Here is a 20,517-nt window from a genome sequence, read left to right as displayed (position 1 = left end):
CAGCTACACCGGCTGCTGCTGCTGCTGCTACACCGGCTGCTGCTGCTACTACACCGGCTGCTGCTGCTGCTACTACACCGGCTGCTGCTGCTGCTACTACACCGGCTGCTGCTGCTACTACACCGGCTGCTGCTGCTACTACACCGGCTGCTGCTGCTGCTGCTACACCGGCTGCTGCTGCTGCTACACCGGCTGCTGCTGCTGCTACACCGGCTGCTGCTGCTGCTACACCGGCTGCTGCTGCTACTACACCGGCTGCTGCTGCTACTACACCGGCTGCTGCTGCTACTACACCGGCTGCTGCTACACCGGCTGCTGCTGCTACACCGGCTGCTGGTGCTGCTACACCGGCTGCTGGTGCTGCTACACCGGCTGCTGGTGCTGCTACACCGGCTGCTGCTGCTGCTACACCGGCTGCTGCTACACCGGCTGCTGCTACACCGGCTGCTGCTGCTGCTACATTGGCTGCTGTTACACTGGCTGCTGCTACACTGGCTGCTGCTACACTGGCTGCTGCTGCTACACCGGCTGCTGCTGCTACACCGGCTGCTGGTGCTACACCGGCTGCTGGTGCTGCTACACCGGCTGCTGGTGCTGCTACACCGGCTGCTGCTGCTGCTACACCGGCTGCTGCTGCTGCTACACCGGCTGCTGCTACACCGGCTGCTGCTGCTGCTACATTGGCTGCTGCTACACCGGCTGCTGCTACACTGGCTGCTGCTGCTGCTACATTGGCTGCTGTTACACTGGCTGCTGCTACACTGGCTGCTGCTACACTGGCTGCTGCTGCTGCTACACTGGCTGCTGCTGCTGCTACACTGGCTGCTGCTGCTGCTACACTGGCTGCTGCTACACTGGCTGCTGCTACACCGGCTGCTGCTACACCGGCTGCTGCTGCTGCTGCTACACCGGCTGCTGCTCCCACACTGTCACTGCTATGGTTAGTTATCTGTACGAGCTGGTGATTTCTCCAGTCCTGACTCCATGTCTCCCTACACAGCCAGAACAGGCCACAGTGGACTCATTACTGCACAGAGACTCAGATACAGAGAAACACACACAGTCACAGAGGGAGGAATAGAGAGAGACAGCAGATACAGAGAAACACACACGGGCATGGAGGGAGGAATAGAGAGAGACAGCAGATACAGAGAAACAGACACGGGCATGGAGGGAGGAATAGAGAGAGACAGCAGATACAGAGAAACAGAGACAGCAGATACAGAGAAACAGACACAGGCATGGAGGGAGGAATAGAGAGAGACAGCAGATACAGAGAAACAGAGACAGCAGATACAGAGAAACAGACACAGGCATGGAGGGAGGAATAGAGAGAGACAGCAGATACAGAGAAACAGACACAGCCCCAGAGGGAGGAAGAGCGAGAGAGACAGCAGATACAGAGAAACACACACGGGCATGGAGGGAGGAAGAGCGAGAGAGACAGCAGATACAGAGAAACACACACGGGCATGGAGGGAGGAATAGAGAGAGACAGCAGATACAGAGAAACAGAGACAGCAGATATAGAGAAACAGACACGGGCATGGAGGGAGGAATAGAGAGAGACAGCAGATACAGAGAAACAGAGACAGCAGATACAGAGAAACAGACACAGGCATGGAGGGAGGAATAGATAGAGACAGCAGATACAGAGAAACACACACGGGCATGGAGGGAGGAATAGAGAGAGAGACAGCAGATACAGAGAAACAGACACAGGCATGGAGGGAGGAATAGAGAGAGACAGCAGATACAGAGAAACAGACACGGGCATGGAGGGAGGAATAGAGAGAAACAGCAGATACAGAGAAACAGACACGGGCATGGAGGGAGGAATAGAGAGAGAGACAGCAGATACAGAGAAACAGACACGGGCATGGAGGGAGGAATAGAGAGAGAGATAGCAGATACAGAGAAACAGACACGGGCATGCACACACACACACATGATGTATGCTCTGCTGGTCACAGCAACTGTTTAAATAAGAAAAAACAGAGTACAGAAGAGAAGTGAGGTCAAGGTGGAAAACATACACACTGACCTGGACTGCCTGACATCACAATAAAGACCTGGACTGACTGACATCACAATAAAGACCTGGACTGACAGACATCACAATAAAGACCTGGACTGACTGACATCACAATAAAGACCTGGACTGACAGACATCACAATAAAGACCTGGACTGACAGACACCACAATAAAGACCTAGATTGCCTGACATCACAATAAAGACCTGGACAGACTGACATCACAATAAAGACCTGGACAGACTGACATCACAATAAAGACCTGGACAGACTGACATCACAATAAAGACCTGGACAGACTGACATCACAATAAAGACCTGGACTGACTGACATCACAATAAAGACCTAGATTGCCTGACATCACAATAAAGACCTGGACAGACTGACATCACAATAAAGACCTGGACAGACTGACATCACAATAAAGACCTGGACAGACTGACATCACAATAAAGACCTGGACAGACTGACATCACAATAAAGACCTGGACTGACTGACATCACAATAAAGACCTGGACTGACTGACATCACAATAAAGACCTGGACTGCCTGACATCACAATAAAGACCTGGACTGACTAACATCACAATAAAGACCTGGACTGCGTAACATCACAATAAAGACCTGGACTGCCTAACATCACAATAAAGACCTGGACTGCCTAACATCACAATAAAGACCTGGACTGCCTAACATCACAATAAAGACCTGGACTGCGTAACATCACAATAAAGACCTGGACTGCCTAACATCACAATAAAGACCTGGACTGCCTGACATCACAATAAAGACCTGGACTGCCTAACATCACAATAAAGACCTGGACTGCGTAACATCACAATAAAGACCTGGACTGCCTAACATCACAATAAAGACCTGGACTGCCTAACATCACAATAAAGACCTGGACTGCCTAACATCACAATAAAGACCTGGACTGACTGACATCACAATAAAGACCTGGACTGACTGACATCACAATAAAGACCTGGACTGCCTAACATCACAATAAAGACCTGGACTGACTAACATCACAATAAAGACCTGGACTGACTGACATCACAATAAAGACCTGGACTGACTGACATCACAATAAAGACCTGGACTGACTGACATCACAATAAAGACCTGGACTGACTAACATCACAATAAAGACCTGGACTGACTAACATCACAATAAAGACCTGGACTGCCTGACATCACAATAAAGACCTGGACTGACTGACATCACAATAAAGACCTGGACTGACTGACATCACAATAAAGACCTGGACTGACTGACATCACAATAAAGACCTGGACTGCCTAACATCACAATAAAGACCTGGACTGACTGACATCACAATAAAGACCTGGACTGCCTAACATCACAATAAAGACCTGGACTGCCTAACATCACAATAAAGACCTGGACTGACTAACATCACAATAAAGACCTGGACTGACAGGTATAGGGGATGTCAGTCCTATGTAGACCATTAGAACTCTGTGCATAAAGATAACAAGCATGGACAGTCCTGTTTAACTCTCATCTCTGATCATTTGTCAAATAGGGAGAGAGAAGAACACACAATACTGACACATATAGGCCTAGACTCAGGGATACAGTTAGTCTATCAGACACAATACTGACACATATAGGCCTAGACTCAGGGATACAGTCAGTCTATCAGACACAATACTGACACATATAGGCCTAGACTCAGGGACACAGTCAGTCTATCAGACACTAACAGACACAATACTGACATATAGGCCTAGACTCAGGGATACAGTCAGTCTATCAGACACACACACTAACAGACATTCACACACTAACAGGCACACTTCCTCTGGGAAAGAAAAACTTTGTCTTATTGTCTCTTCTAGGCATGCTGTCCTCCCCAGAACAGAAGAGAGCCAGGCCAAACTAGTGGAGATTCTCCCCGGAACAGAAGAGATCCAGGCCAAACTAGTGGAGATCCTCCCCGGAACAGAAGAGATCCAGGCCAAACTAGTGGAGAACCTCCCCGGAACAGAAGAGAGCCAGGCCAAACTAGCGGAGATCCTCCCCGGAACAGAAGAGAGCCAGGCCAAACTAGCGGAGATCCTCCCCGGAACAGAAGAGAGCCAGGCCAAACTAGCGGAGATCCTCCCCGGAACAGAAGAGAGCCAGGCCAAACTAGTGGAAATCCTCCCCGGAACAGAAGAGAGCCAGGCCAAACTAGTGGAGATCCTCCCCGGAACAGAAGAGAGCCAGGCCAAACTAGTGGAGATCCTCCCCGGAACAGAAGAGAGCCAGGCCAAACTAGTGGAGATCCTCCCCGGAACAGAAGAGAGCCAGGCCAAACTAGCGGAGAACCTCCCCGGAACAGAAGAGAGCCAGGCCAAACTAGCGGAGATCCTCCCCGGAACAGAAGAGAGCCAGGCCAAACTAGTGGAGATCCTCCCCGGAACAGAAGAGAGCCAGGCCAAACTAGTGGAGAACCTCCCCGGAACAGAAGAGAGCCAGGCCAAACTAGTGGAGAACCTCCCCGGAACAGAAGAGAGCCAGACCAAACTAGTGGAGATCCTCCCCGGAACAGAAGAGAGCCAGGCCAAACTAGTGGAGATCCTCCCCGGAACAGAAGAGAGCCAGACCAAACTAGTGGAGATCCTCCCCGGAACAGAAGAGAGCCAGGCCAAACTAGCGGAGATACTCCCCGGAACAGAAGAGAGCCAGGCCAAACTAGTGGAGATCCTCCCCGGAACAGAAGAGAGCCAGGCCAAACTAGCGGAGAACCTCCCCGGAACAGAAGAGAGCCAGGACAAACTAGCGGAGATACTCCCCGGAACAGAAGAGAGCCAGGCCAAACTAGCGGAGATCCTCCCCGGAACAGAAGAGAGCCAGGCCAAACTAGCGGAGATCCTCCCCGGAACAGAAGAGAGCCAGGCCAAACTAGTGGAGATCCTCCCCGGAACAGAAGAGAGCCAGGCCAAACTAGTGGAGATCCTCCCCGGAACAGAAGAGAGCCAGGCCAAACTAGTGGAGAACCTCCCCGGAACAGAAGAGAGCCAGGCCAAACTAGTGGAGATCCTCCCCGGAACAGAAGAGAGCCAGGCCAAACTAGTGGAGATCCTCCCCGGAACAGAAGAGAGCCAGGCCAAACTAGTGGAGAACCTCCCCGGAACAGAAGAGAGCCAGGCCAAACTAGTGGAGATCCTCCCCGGAACAGAAGAGAGCCAGGCCAAACTAGTGGAGATCCTCCCCGGAACAGAAGAGAGCCAGACCAAACTAGTGGAGATCCTCCCCAGAACAGAAGAGAGCCAGGCCAAACTAGTGGAGATCCTCCCCGGAACAGAAGAGAGCCAGGCCAAACTAGTGGAGATCCTCCCCGGAACAGAAGAGAGCCAGGCCAAACTAGTGGAGATCCTCCCCGGAACAGAAGAGAGCCAGGCCAAACTAGTGGAGAACCTCCCCGGAACAGAAGAGAGCCAGGCCAAACTAGTGGAGATCCTCCCCGGAACAGAAGAGAGCCAGGCCAAACTAGTGGAGATCCTCCCCGGAACAGAAGAGAGCCAGGCCAAACTAGTGGAGATCCTCCCCGGAACAGAAGAGAGCCAGGCCAAACTAGCGGAGATCCTCCCCGGAACAGAAGAGAGCCAGGCCAAACTAGCGGAGAACCTCCCCGGAACAGAAGAGAGCCAGGCCAAACTAGCGGAGATCCTCCCCGGAACAGAAGAGAGCCAGGCCAAACTAGTGGAGATCCTCCCCGGAACAGAAGAGAGCCAGGCCAAACTAGTGGAGAACCTCCCCGGAACAGAAGAGAGCCAGGCCAAACTAGTGGAGATCCTCCCCGGAACAGAAGAGAGCCAGGCCAAACTAGTGGAGAACCTCCCCGGAACAGAAGAGAGCCAGGCCAAACTAGTGGAGAACCTCCCCGGAACAGAAGAGAGCCAGACCAAACTAGTGGAGATCCTCCCCGGAACAGAAGAGAGCCAGACCAAACTAGTGGAGATCCTCCCCGGAACAGAAGAGAGCCAGACCAAACTAGTGGAGATCCTCCCCGGAACAGAAGAGAGCCAGGCCAAACTAGTGGAGATCCTCCCCGGAACAGAAGAGAGCCAGGCCAAACTAGTGGAGATCCTCCCCGGAACAGAAGAGAGCCAGGCCAAACTAGCGGAGAACCTCCCCGGAACAGAAGAGAGCCAGGCCAAACTAGCGGAGATCCTCCCCGGAACAGAAGAGAGCCAGGCCAAACTAGTGGAGATCCTCCCCGGAACAGAAGAGAGCCAGGCCAAACTAGTGGAGATCCTCCCCGGAACAGAAGAGAGCCAGGCCAAACTAGTGGAGATCCTCCCCGGAACAGAAGAGAGCCAGGCCAAACTAGTGGAGATCCTCCCCGGAACAGAAGAGAGCCAGGCCAAACTAGTGGAGAACCTCCCCGGAACAGAAGAGAGCCAGGCCAAACTAGTGGAGATCCTCCCCGGAACAGAAGAGAGCCAGGCCAAACTAGTGGAGATCCTCCCCAGAACAGAAGAGAGCCAGACCAAACTAGTGGAGATCCTCCCCAGAACAGAAGAGAGCCAGGCCAAACTAGTGGAGATCCTCCCCGGAACAGAAGAGAGCCAGGCCAAACTAGTGGAGATCCTCCCCGGAACAGAAGAGAGCCAGGCCAAACTAGTGGAGAACCTCCCCGGAACAGAAGAGAGCCAGGCCAAACTAGTGGAGAACCTCCCCGGAACAGAAGAGAGCCAGACCAAACTAGTGGAGATCCTCCCCAGAACAGAAGAGAGCCAGACCAAACTAGTGGAGATCCTCCCCGGAACAGAAGAGAGCCAGACCAAACTAGTGGAGATGACAGCTGCAGGAATCTAGTAGAACCAACACTAATCAACATCAATCCCCCCTGGCCACAGTCCTAACTGGATATTACTCCTATTATACCCATTGTGGGAGTGGGTCTCAGATAACACCACTGCAGTAGTCACAGTGTGTGTGTGTGTTCAGGGTGAGTGAGAGAGAAGAGAAAGAGAGACAAAAGAGAGAAAAAGAAGAGGGTGCTCAGGAGAGAGAGAGATCAAAGGAGCTGTAACTAAAAAGACTAGCTTCATCTCAGCCAGTTAACAGGCACTGAGCTGCAAGTCAAATGAGCCCCTCTGATGTGTGTGTGTGTGTGTGTGTGTGTGTGTGTGTGTGTGTGTGTGTGTGTGTGTGTGTGTGTGTGTGTGTGTGTGTGTGTGTGTGTGTGTGTGTGTGTGTGTGTGTGTGTGTGTGTGTGTGTGTGTGTGTGTGTGTAACAAAATAGATGAGTGAGTAATATGTGACCTAGTAATATATCAGAGTGAAGCTCAGAGAGTGACTGAGTAAATGACTGTTTATCTGCACGAAGCTCTGTGAGAGTCAGTAGGAGAGAGGAACGACTCCTCAGTGAGAGTGAGTAGGAGAGGAACGACTCCTCTGTGAGAGTGAGTAGGAGAGAGGAACGACTCCTCAGTGAGAGTGAGTAGGAGAGAGGAACGACTCCTCTGTGAGAGTGAGTAGGAGAGAGGAACGACTCCTCTGTGAGAGTGAGTAGGAGAGAGGAACGACTCCTCTGTGAGAGTGAGTAGGAGAGAGGAACGACTCCTCAGTGAGAGTGAGTAGGAGAGAGGAACGACTCCTCTGTGAGAGTGAGTAGGAGAGAGGAACGACTCCTCTGTGAGAGTGAGTAGGAGAGAGGAACGACTCCTCTGGGTATATATTATTTTTTTTAAACACTCACCAGGCTGCCTTTTGACACGCATGTCCTTCACATTACTTCTGCATGGCTGTGGATGTAGGTCATACACCCCTAACACACACATTCCCTCCCTCTATAACCTGCCTTCCATATACACACACCCATACCTGTCACCATTAACCAGTTAAAGGGACGTGGGGCTGAGTGTTGGGTTAGGGTGTGGGTGGGGCCAGAGGGAGGTGGGGCTAGGAGTTGGGTTAGGGTGTGGATGGGGCCAGAGGGAGGTGGGACTGAGTGTTGGGTTAGGGTGTGAATGGGGCCACAGGGAGGTGTGGCTGATTGTTGGGTTAGGGTGTGGGTGGGGCCAGAGGGAGGTGGGGCTGGGAGTTGGGTTAGGGTGTGGGTGGGGCCAGAGGGAGGTGGGACTGAGTGTTGGGTTAGGGTGTGGATGGGGCCACAGGGAGGTGTGGCTGAGTGTTGGGTTAGGGTGTGGGTGGGGCCAGAGGGAAGTGGGGCTGGGTGCTGGGTTAGGGTGTGGATGGGGCTGGGTGTTGGGTTAGGGTGTGGATGGGGCTGGGTGTTGGGTTAGGGTGTGGATGGGGCTGGGTTAGGGTGTGGATGGGGCCAGAGGGAGGTGGGGCTGAGTGTTGGGTTATTGTGTGGGTGGTGCCAGAGGGAGGTGGGGCTGGGTTAGGGTGTGGATGGGTGTTGGGTTAGGGTGTGGATGGGGCCAGAGGGAGGTGGGGCTGAGTGTTGGGTTAGGGTGTGGATGGGGCCAGAGGGAGGTGGGGCTGGGTGTTGGGCTAGGGTGTGGGTGGGGCCAGAGGGAGGAGGGGCTGGGTGTTGGGTTAGGGTGTGGGTGGGGCCTGAGGGAGGTGGGGCTGGGAGTTGGGTTAGGGTGTGGGTGGGGCAGGAAGTTGGGTTAGGGTGTGGGTGGGGCTGGGAGTTGGGTTAGGGTGTGGGTGGGGCTGGGAGTTGGGTTAGGGTGTGTGGGTGGGGCCAGAGGGAGGTGGGGCTGGGAGAGGCCACAGGGAGATTTAATGGATTTTGATGACACCGTCCCTGATACGGCTAGGGGGGCATCCACATTGCCGGAATTCCTGAGACCCCCTTGAAGAGGGAACTGGCCAATAACAATACAGGGAGTCAAGAGCCTGATGTGTTTAGGGTTCTGCAGTCAGCCATCCAGCCAGCCAGTCAGAGAGGGCCTCTGGCCATACAGACAGAGGAAGACTAAAGTGAGTCGCCAGCTCTAAATGGAACACACTTCCTCTATCATATCACACTTTCCACAAGTGGAAGAGGATGCAGAGGTGTGTGTGTGGAGTGTTTGGAGTGTGTGGAGTGTGTGAGGGAGAGATAAAGCAAGCAGATGAATCAGTCGGTAGTTATGGATTAAAACATCCTTCTCTTCATGTTTGTGCCACCTGCACATTTTCCCTCACAGATGTATGTAGATAAACTGAAGAACTGCCAGCCTTCCTACAAGCCACAGACACCTCAGACAACAGCAGTAGACTATATGAACCTCAGACAACAGCAGTAGACCATATGAACCTCAGACAACAGCAGTAGACTATATGAACCTCAGACAACAGCAGTAGACTATATGAACCTCAGGCAACAGCAGTAGACCATATGAACCTCAGACAACAGCGGTAGACTATATGAACCTCAGACAACAGCAGTAGACTATATGAACCTCAGACAACAGCAGTAGCCCATATGAACCTCAGACAACAGCAGTAGCCCATATGAACCTCAGACAACAGCAGTAGACTATATGAACCTCAGACAACAGCAGTAGACTATATGAACCTCAGACAACAGCAGTAGACTATATGAACCTCAGACAACAGCAGTAGACTATATGAACCTCAGGCAACAGCAGCAGACTATATGAACCTCAGGCAACAACAGCAGACTATATGAACCTCAGGCAACAGCGGCAGACTATATGAACCTCAGGCAACAGCGGCAGACTATATGAACCTCAGGCAACAGCGGCAGACCATATGAACCTCAGGCAACAGCGGTAGACCATATGAACCTCAGGCAACAGCGGTAGACCATATGAACCTCAGACAACAGCAGTAGACTATATGAACCTCAGGCAACAGCAGTAGACTATATGAACCTCAGACAACAGCAGTAGACTATATGAACCTCAGACAACAGCAGTAGACTATATGAACCTCAGACAACAGCAGTAGACTATATGAACCTCAGGCAACAGCAGCAGACTATATGAACCTCAGACAACAGCAGTAGACTATATGAACCTCAGACAACAGCAGTAGACTATATGAACCTCAGACAACAGCAGTAGACCATATGAACCTCAGACAACAGCAGTAGACTATATGAACCTCAGACAACAGCAGTAGACCATATGAACCTCAGACAACAGCAGTAGACCATATGAACCTCAGACAACAGCAGTAGACTATATGAACCTCAGACAACAGCAGTAGACTATAATGAAAGATAAACGCCAGTAGCAGGCATCAGAGAGACAGGAGAAACATCACCCTCCTGTCCTAAACAAATAATGGTCTTCTACGTCAAACAGAGAGGTATCCTGGCCCTTCACCCCTCAGCTCTACAAACAGCAGAGAGACAGAGAGATGTAGAGGAAGGCAGAGAGAGAGGCAGAGAGAGGGGAGAGGCGCAGGCCAAAAACAATCCGTGGACCCTTTTGGGCATATCTGAAAGGACACTGTAGCTACAACTGGTGTGTGTGTGTGTGTGAGTGTTTAAAGAAAAGCATCCTTTACCCTCTGACGACAGGCCTCCTCCTCCGTTAACACTCTCTGTGCTGGACTGGGAGTAGGCCATGGGGCCGCTCCTCTTCCCCTTCCTGAGGGAGCGGTTAGTGCTGGGGCTGCCCACCGGCGTGGAGGTAGACACCATCCCTCCATCCTTCCTGGAGAAGATGCCGCTGAAGAACCTGACCAGCCGCCGGTCCGAGCCACTGGAGCGGGAGCCGGTGCCTCTCAGAAACCCCTCCTTCTCTGACACACTCTTCATGGAAAGAGTGATCAGATCGCTGTTGTCCAATGTGCGGTTTTTGCCTCTCGCTCGTTCCCAGCGGCTCAGCTCCGTCATTGAGTCAGTCTTGTTAAGCACAGCCCCGACTTCTAACGTGTTTCGTTTAGGCGGTCCCGTCTCGTCGTAAGCCGGGTTTTGGAGGACTGTGGACTGGGGGGTCTGGTTGTCGTCCCCGGCTGTTCCTTCCCCGCGGCCGATGCACCCGGAGCTGCTGTGGTGCTTGTCTTTGGAGAGGGCCCGGACGCGGAGCAGGTTGCCACCCGTCCAGTGGCGGAAACTGAAGCTCCGGCGAAGCAGGCTGGGGTGGCTCTTCAGTGGCGGGGTCTCGGGAGAGGCCTTGACGGCTCTTCCGTTACTTTTGGACGCACACAACTTGTCCTTACCCCCGTCCCCATTAGTTGGAGCATCACTGCCCTTGTCCTCTGTGCTCTTGGCTTTCAGAAGCCTTGTCTTCTTATCAACACTCCCATTCTCACCGTTGGAAGCAGATGTTGTCAAGGCTTTTTCAGTCTCCGTGCAAATATCCCCCTTAAGCCTCGAGTCAGTTTCTGCGCTTTCCTGTGTCCAGCTTATCCCCTGTGATTTCTTCTGACTCTGTGGTGACATGGTCTCCTCTGAGGCCTGGCTGTTGTTACCATGCTCTGTGGAGGGGCTAGTGGCAGTTTCCTTCAACTCTTTATGCAACTGATGCGCCTTTTTAATTTTAAGCCTTCCAAGTTCTAATTGTCCGGTGCTGAATGTCCTGAAATTTCTCATGTAGTTGTGTGAGTGGAACTCGTCGCTTTCATCCTCAACTTCTTTCAGCTCCTCCAGCAGACAACTCCTCTGGAGCTCGGAGGAGACCTCGCGACGGTAAGCGCCCACTTTGGGGTTCTCGAGACGTCGTGGTCCAGAGCTCCCGCAGCTAACCCCATCCTCCTCTTCCAGGCTCTCTTTCTTTACCAAGGTGAGAGAGATCCGGTACACTGTCTTCCTTTGTGGCGTTCCTCGCTCCATCCTTTCTATATTACCGTCAAGGTACATTCTCCAGGGACACGAACTGAAATGGGAGCTACTGAATAGGCTACACGAGTGGGACAGACGTTACTTTGAATGGAAAAATGACTTCCAGACACTGGTCCTTTGATGTCGTCTAGTAATAAGGAAGTAATAGCAGGCTATTTGTAATAATACTATAATTAAACGAGTACTATAATAAATTAGTTACACTACTAAACTAATATTAAATATCAAAACAAATTTACTTATCCAGATGTGCAAAAAGGCATGAGAATTCGACGCAGGAAATGAATTCCTTTCACATCCCGGTGGATTTATAAACTGGCAACAAATGTAATGTAGCAACTAAACAAGCACGGCGTCTTCATTTAGGGAATGTCCGGCTTCCCTCCCTCTCAAAATGCATCGCTTGTGCAAAAAATGCCCACGGTTCTTTACGAGACTGCAGTCGCTTACAGAGTAATTTGTTTTCACAGCAAACAAATCTATAAATATTCCTGGTTCAGGCAGCAGAGTGTCCGGGCGTATTGCTTCAAGATCGACCACGACAGTATTCCCATTATTGTAGAATAATATTATTACAACGCTGTATTCCTCCAAGCGAAGTGAGTGCGTTGTCTCCCATTGTGTTCGCGCGCATCTCGCGCAGCGAAGCCAGCTTGCCTTGATTTAGTGGTTTTGTTTTCAACCCCAGTGTCCGATTGTGATTGAAATGGGGGGATTTATAGCCAAAACCAAGCTTCCCCAATCCCTCACTCACACACCGCTATCCTGAGAACGCGAGGAAACGTAGCCACGGTCTCATATCCTTTCCCCCCCTCCACCTCTCTCCTCACTTCACACTCAAGAGGGACACGGATCACCCAGCAAGAACCCAGGATTAGAAGCAAAACACGAATCGGATTTGAAACATGGAATGGAACGAATTCAGACGGATTGCTGGCGTTTCAAAACGGTTTATTCAGATATTAAGAGTAATTTAGGGTTGCACAGGCCTCTACAATAAACAAAAACCGTGTTTCAATTAAGAATTTTAAATATGTGTAACAACTGTGTATTTACATAGGAACTAGGCTTATACTGTATATATACACCTACTAAGAACAGTCTGGTTCATTCAGAGATAAAACATCCACCGGGAGAAAATGAGACATTGTGGCATTGATTTCACCTACATCCAAGGTCGATTGGACACGGTTATCAACACAAGGCTATCAGGTTGCTCAAAACAAACATTGGGAAATTCCACTCCGGGATTTGCAGCATCTCAGTGGTTCTCATGTAGGGGTGTGGCTTGTGCTTTTCTCTCTGTCCATCAGGATCTGTAAACCCACCTGGGCTGCCCCATCGATACTACAAGCGCCATAAGGATGAACGAAAGTGATATTACGAAAAAGTTAAACTATGGAATGATAACAATGACTACAACAGACTGATAACAATTCCAAACACATCAATATTCAAAAGAGCTGTGCTCACTGCCGACAGATATTGTGTGGACATTGCAGAATGTAGCTGTATTGCTTCAAGGCTATTCTAGTCAACCAATTTGTCAGAAGCCTGAAAAACAAGTCTACAATGAAAACAAAACAAACCACTAATATAACTGGGTACAGTCCTTGAGAAGAATTGTCAAAAGTGAACCCTTATCAAATATGCTAATTGATACGTCCAATCGTTCACGGTTAGAATCATAGTTTGTCATGCACTGAGCTAAACTAACTTACTGTACAACTGTACAACTTCTTGACCAAACCGAATCGGCGCGTATGTTGATTGTGTCTATCCCCACCAGAAGCGTTCATAGTACCTGTCAAAAGTTTGGACACACCTATTCGTTCAAGGGTTTTTCTTTATTTTTACTATTTTCTACATTGTAGAATAATAGTGAAGACATCAAAACTATGAAATGACACATATGGAATCATGTAGTAACCACAAAAAGTGTTAAACAAATCAAAATATATTTTATATTTCAGATTCTTCAAAGTAGCCACCCTTTGCCTTGACAGCTTTGCACACTCTTGGCATTCTCTCAACCAACTTCATGAGGTAGTTACCTGGAATGCATTTCAATTAACAGGTGTGCCTCAATTTCAAAGTTAATCTGTGGAATTTCTTTCCTTCTTAATGCATTTGAGCCAATCAGTTGTGTTGTGACAAGGTAGGGGTGGTATACAGAAGATAGCCCTATTTGGTAAAAGATACCAAGTCCATATTATGGCAAGAACAGCTCAAATAAGCAAAGAGAAATGACAGTCCATCATTACTTTAAGACATGAAGGTCAGTCAATCCGGAAAATTTCAAAAACATTGAGAATTTCTTCAAGTGCAGTCGCAAAAACCATCATGTGCAATGATGAAACTGGCTCTCATGAGGACCGCTACAGGAAAGGAAGGCCCAGAATAAACAGTTAACATTAGTTGATTGATGCTTTAATAATTGTAATTATTATACATTATATAAATAAGCACATTTAATTTTGTCTGGCTTGCCGTTCGAAATAAAGTTAAATATTTTTTGCTCAAATAATTTTAACTTTTCAGGGTAAGCAGGGCCATAAGTAAATAGGTAAACTGGGATATGACTAAAGAATTAATCAGGGTGATTTTTCCACAAATCAAACTTTCCATGGTAGCAAGACCTTATCTATTTTTGCTAATTTTCTGTTAAAAAAAAATTGTAGTAAGTTCCTTTACTTCTTTAGGGATATGAATACCGAGTATGACCACTTCAACGTCAGACCATTTTATTGGTCAACTACATGGTAATGTCAAAGTAGTATTTTTTTGTGATCCAATATGTAATATGGTCCACTTATCATAGTTTGGTTGTAATCCTGAGGTTAGAAAAATGATCTAGATCCTCTATGAGGCTGTGCAGGGATATAGATTGCGTATTTAAGAGGGAACTTGAGTCGTCAGCGTACAATGACACGTTTGTTCTTAAGCCCTGGCTTTCTAGCCCCTCTATATTATTGTTGGATCTGATTTTAAGAGCCAACATTTCAATGGCCATAATAAATAGATATGCTGATAGTGGACAACCTTGTTTTACCAACTACATTCATTTGGGGAGAGTTTGAAACACATGAAACATTCATGAACATTTAGCTAGCTTGCTGTTGCTAGCTAATTCATCCTGAGAGATAAACATTGGGCTGTTTTTTTACCTGAAATGCATAATGGTCCTTGCTGGATCTTTGTACAATTTTGAGTGACACAAAATCGTGTGTCCTCTACTCCGACAATTAATGCACAGGTAAAAGGGGAAACCTAGTACGTTTTTAGCTACTTTTCTTTGATGAATCTCTCCTCATTCTTCTTCTGTGGATCTTATATGGCGGTTGGCAACCAACTTTAAGGTGCATTACCGCCACCAACTGGACTGGAGTGTGGACATCGTTCATTTTTTAAATGACACACATGGGTATGTGCTCATAAAAAACAATGAGTAGATGGTTGCAAGTCCCGCCTCTCCCAAGTTCTATTTTACCGCCTGGCTACACAGACGTCCGTTGACGCACACGAGCAGTTTGGATGAAATTATTGAATAACATGTATATGTGTACATTTATTTTGCAATGCTCTCTCACGCCACACAGGCGGTTTGGTCAGCATGTAATAGAACGTTCATGCCTTGGCAGTCACACACACAAGATGTTCAATTAAGCACTTCTCCCAGCCTCCAGTCAACAGCTCTTTCATCCTCTCCCTCACCCTTTCACCTCTCCCCACACTCCCTCGCCTTTTGCCCTCTCTCCCACCTTCGCCCTTCCTCCTCCCCTCCCGTTTCCTCCTCTCCCCCACCCTTTCCCCCCCTCACCCTTTCACCTCACCTCTCCATTACCCCCCTCCTTCTCCCTCACCCATTTCCCACAGCCTCCCTCACCCAGTTTCCACAGCCTCCCCCTGTTCTCAAGGGAAGGTGCTGGTGTTGGAGATTACCTTCCTTATCTCAACCCTAAATCCCCCTCGTCTTCCTTTCTCTTTCAACTTCTCTCTGCTTGACATTTATGGATCATTATTTACATCAAGGGAGATTACAGCAAGTTGATCAGCTCCTATATGCCCTGTGTCCGTCCACACACACACATGCACACACACACACACACACGGGACGTCTTCATCTTTCTCCCTGCTAGTCCTTTCATTCCCCTCTGTCTCTCCTCACTTTTATTGAAGAGAGGAACATAAACCTATGCAACATTAACAGGTCCAGTCAGCCTACAGCTTGACCAGACTGCCAACGCCTTCAAACCACTGTGTTTCCAAGTCATAGAGCCTATTTGTAACAGACAGAAACACCACATTCAATTGACTGGTTTGATTGCTAGCTTTAAAAGCATAAAGGTTATTGTTAAGTTGCACTTTTCTACATCACTGTCACCGCTGCCATTTTGACAGCGACAAAGCGCTCCAGTCCCACCAGCCAGGCGACCGTTCATCTCGGAAATAATTGAAGAGCTTTAAACCTATTGGGTGAGCGCAGCTGCGGTGAACACTCCCACGTGGCAGCCAGGCAGAGAGAGAAGGTACAGTACACACCCAACCGTATTGTCTGCAAAGAACCCACTGATTTCAAACACACCTCATCACACTTTCATCACAGCCCAGCCCTGGCCATCACAAGCAGCTAGACGCTTTAACAGGGGTGTAAAAACAACCGATAGGCCAGCGATTCAAGCATGGCATCAAAAATATATTATATTAAGCCGAAAAAAATGTATTTCACTTATTAAGCTAGTAGCTACCATGAACCTGAGGCTGGGCGTGTTCTACAACAGCAAAGCAGGCTGAGGAAGAAAGTAACAGAGTGACTCTCTATTGTGACAATGCTGCCATCTGCATGCAGTACCTGAAGTCTAGTCTCAATCAATTGTCAGCATTTTGGTGGATTTGAAATTCACCATTTGAGTTCCAAGACAACAGCATGGTCAGTGACGACAATATCAGGAGGTAACACTGACAGGACACCACCATCTGACAGGACACCACTACACTGACAGGACACCACCATCTGCACTGCAGCCAAGCAACGTAATGACTTTCACAGACACTTTGTCCGACATCATTTTTTTACAACGTTACATAATCTGAAATGAATCGGGCTCCCAATTCCAAAAATGCTCGAAGCACTTGGAATATTTTGTCAAGGATTACATCGTCTACCCCTCTTATCTGAGAACACAGGGTTCGGTCTAGGCCTGATCTCTCCCAAATAACACACCTGGAGCACACATCCACAGCACAGTTGGTGGTACGCATGCTGAAACAATACAAATATATCCATCTCAAAGTGTGTGTGTGTGTGTGTGTGTGTGTAGATTCTCAGAGACAGTACAGACTGTGCTGTACTTATTCATAGTATTAAAAGACGAAGGGGTTTGATCATTGCGGCCCAGACCATGGAAGCTGACTCAATGAAATAATGTTTGAAGTGTGCAGGAGAAGGAAGGGAGTGGAGAGGATAGGGGGGTGGGAGTGTTACACCTGTCCTGTAGGCAGGAGTGTACACTATGCCCTCCACCACAATATAGTATGCCCTTCTTCTTTGGGAATGTTGACAATGTAGTGAAAAATACATATGATGAGCTGTTTGTGTGACGCGTCCCAAAGCTCAGCAAAAGGCATCTTCTTTATAAAACTGACAGACCAACGTTTTTAGATAAGGCACTAAATACACGATATGGACAAAAGTATGTGGACACCCCTTCAAATTAGTGTATTCCGACATTTTCTGACAGGTCAATCAAATTGAGCACACAGCCATGCAATCTCCATAGACAAACATTGGCAGTAGAATGGCTCTTACTGAAGAGCTCAGTGACATTGAACGTGGCACCGTCATAGGATGCCACCTATCCAACAAGTCATTTCGTCAAATTTCTGTCCAGCTGTCCCGGTCAACTGTAAGTGTTGTTATTGTGAAGTGAAAAGGTCTAGGAGCAACAACGACTCAGCCGCAAAGTGATAGGCCACACAAGCTCACAGAACAGTACCGCCAAGAGCTGAAGCGCGTAAAAATCACTCAACACCCACTACCGAGTTCCAAACTGCCTCTGGAAGCAACGTCAGCACAATAACTGTTTGTCGACAAATGTTCGTCGGGAGCTTCATGAAATGGGTTTCCATGGTCGAGCAGCTGCACACAATCGTAATATCACCATGCGCAATGCCAAGTGTCAGTTGGAGTGATGTAAAGCTCGCTGCCATTGGACTCTGGAGCAGTGGAAACGCGTTCTCTGAAGTGATGAATCATGCTTCACCATCTGGCAGTCCAACGGAAGAATCTGGGTTTGGCGGATGGCAAGAGAGCGCTACCTGCCCCAATGCATAGTGCCAACTGTAAAGTTTGGTGGAGGAGGAATAATGGTCTGGGGCTGTTTTTCATGATTCAGGCTAGGCTCCCTAGTTCCAGTGAAGGGAAATCTTAACGCTACAGCATACACTTACATTCTAGACGATTCTGTACTTCCAACTTTGTGGCAACAGTTTGGGATAGGCCCTTTCCTGTTTCAGCATAACAATGCCCCTATGCGCAAAGCGAGGTCCATATAAAAATGGTTTGTTGAGATCGATGTGGAAGAACTTGACACCTTTGGGATGAATTGGAATGCAGACTGAACCAAGCCTAATCGTTTAACATCCGTGCCCGACCAGCGCTCGTGGCGGAATGGAAGCAAGACCCCGCAGAAATGTTCCAACATCAAGTGGAAAGCCTTCCCAGAAGAGTGGAGGCTGTTATAGCAGCAAAGGGGGGACCAACTCCATATTAATGCCAATGATTTTGGAATGAGATGGACTGTGTCCACATACTGTTGGCCATGTAGTGTATTGTAGGTGATTAGATGTGTGATCCTCTTCATTTTAACTGTGCACATTTGTCATTTAAAAAAAGAAAGCTGACTTGCAGTGCATCATGGGTTCTTGAGAAACATAGTGTTACTGATCCCCCCCCCCACCTCTCTCTCTCCCCCTCTCTCTCTCTCTCTCTCTCTCTCTGCCGGCCTGTGTGTGTGTGTAAGCGTTAAAACTCCACGGTGCGGCAGTGGCCCTTGGGGAGGGAGACTTTCATCTCAGATAAAAGGCTTAGTGAGAAAATCCCACTTTAGCAGACAGCTCTAGTAGCCCGGAGACGGCAATTTGATTAGCCCAGTGTTGGGAATATTCCTCCATGTCGGAGCCTGATAGGGACACGATCTGTGTGTGTGTGTGTATGTATGAGAACACAGGTGCAGAACCAATACACAGCTCTGCATTGTTAACTCAGGCTGAGAGGTAATTGAGAGATTGAGAGAACACCGGACCAAGAGAACAGAGCAGTGTGGAGAAGAGTGTAAAACATGAGAAAGAGAGAGGGAGGGAGGGAGGGAGGGAGGGAGGGAGGGAGGAGGGAGGGAGGGAGGGAGGGAGGGAGGGGTGAAACAGACAGAGATTAAGTGAGAGAGATACGGAGAGAGAAAAACTGCCTGTCCCTTGATAGGTTAAAAGTGAAGAGTCAGCAACACACCATTCTTGAAGCAAATTAACAAACCCCCCCCCCCCCCCCCACACACACCCTTAAGGACTGGGAGGACTGGGATAATTGGTCCAACAGAGTCCCGTGACATGTGTGTTGGACAGACGATCTGTTAGAGCCACTAATAAGGTCTTTCAACAGGCCCGTATAGACCCTAATCCTCTACAATTCCCTGGAGTGGAGCCTTATCACTGCCACCAGCCATGGTTCATTCAGCATCCTCCTCCTCCTCACTATCACACCATCACCACCCCACACAGACATATGTCTGCTGCAGGGCAGGGTTGGAGCGAGGCTGATGATGATGAAGAACCTAAAGAGCCATAGATAACAACGTCGCACAATGTCTTCTAGGGGGAGGAGTTGTGTGTTGATCTCTGAACGCTCTCCTCTCAGGGCAGGCGGCCCGGCTGACATCCTTATGGCTGAATAACAAGTACATGTTGATTGGGATAGAAAGGAGTTTAGTGGGTCAGTACGTTACTAGGATCAGGAGGTTGTACCAGACCCAATGGGAAGTGGCCATGCAGCACTGGGGAAACAGAGCTTCTAGGATTCTCTCTATCCACACTCCTCTGCTGTGTGACAAGTCCCTCCTCCCCACACGTTCACCCTCTCTGCCACACACATCAAATATGTATACGACAGCCCCCTCTGCAGACAGCAGTGCAGAGACATGACTGATTATACGAGGTGCACGCACACACACACACACACACACACACACACACACACACACACACACACACACACACACACAAACCAAACTCACATCCTGCAAACTGGCATTAATCAAATTGCTGTGTGGCATCGTACATGTGTTTGTGCTGCCTGGTACCCCCATCATCACTGTTAAAACACAGCTGTATTACTACTCGTAGTGAGATAATCTCCTCCTCTCTCCTGCTGGTACCCCACCATCACTGTTAAAACACAGCTGTATTACTACTAGTAGTGAGATAATCTCCTTCTCTCTCCTGCTAGTACCCCCCATCATCACTGTTAAAACACAGCTGTATTACTAGTAGTGAGATAATCTCCTCTCTCCTGCTGGTACCCCCATCATCACTGTTAAAACACAGCTGTATTACTACTAGTAGTGAGATAATCTCCTCCTCTCTCCTGCTGGTACCCCATCATCACTGTTAAAACACAGCTGTATTACTACTAGTAGTGAGATAATCTCCTCCTCTCTCCTGCTGGTACCCCCCATCATCACTGTTAAAAC

General features: G+C 48.9%; 1 protein-coding gene across 8 annotated transcripts in view; it reads right to left on the bottom strand.

Annotated features, from left to right (window-relative positions):
• The window catches only part of agap1 (ArfGAP with GTPase domain, ankyrin repeat and PH domain 1), a 245,605-nt gene that overhangs the window by 176,488 nt on the left and 48,600 nt on the right, over positions 1-20,517 (bottom strand). For 2 of the 8 annotated variants that reach the window (XM_071330511.1, XM_071330509.1), the window contains exon 1: positions 10,495-12,631. The exons of 3 other annotated variants lie outside the window; for them this stretch is intronic. In XM_071330511.1, the coding sequence (XP_071186612.1) occupies positions 10,495-11,791 (1,297 nt within the window). In that variant the 5' untranslated portion in view covers positions 11,792-12,631. Of the gene's footprint in view, positions 1-10,494; positions 12,633-20,517 lie in introns of those variants that run through there. 3 more of the 8 variants (XM_071330508.1, XM_071330512.1, XM_071330513.1) reach the window with 2 other exon arrangements.

The sequence above is a fragment of the Salvelinus alpinus genome, chromosome 10 (genome assembly GCF_045679555.1).
Source record: "Salvelinus alpinus chromosome 10, SLU_Salpinus.1, whole genome shotgun sequence".
NCBI classification, from domain to species: domain Eukaryota; kingdom Metazoa; phylum Chordata; class Actinopteri; order Salmoniformes; family Salmonidae; genus Salvelinus; species Salvelinus alpinus.
The sequence above is the reverse complement of the archived record's forward strand: the minus strand, read 5'-3'. Positions and strand labels throughout refer to the sequence as shown.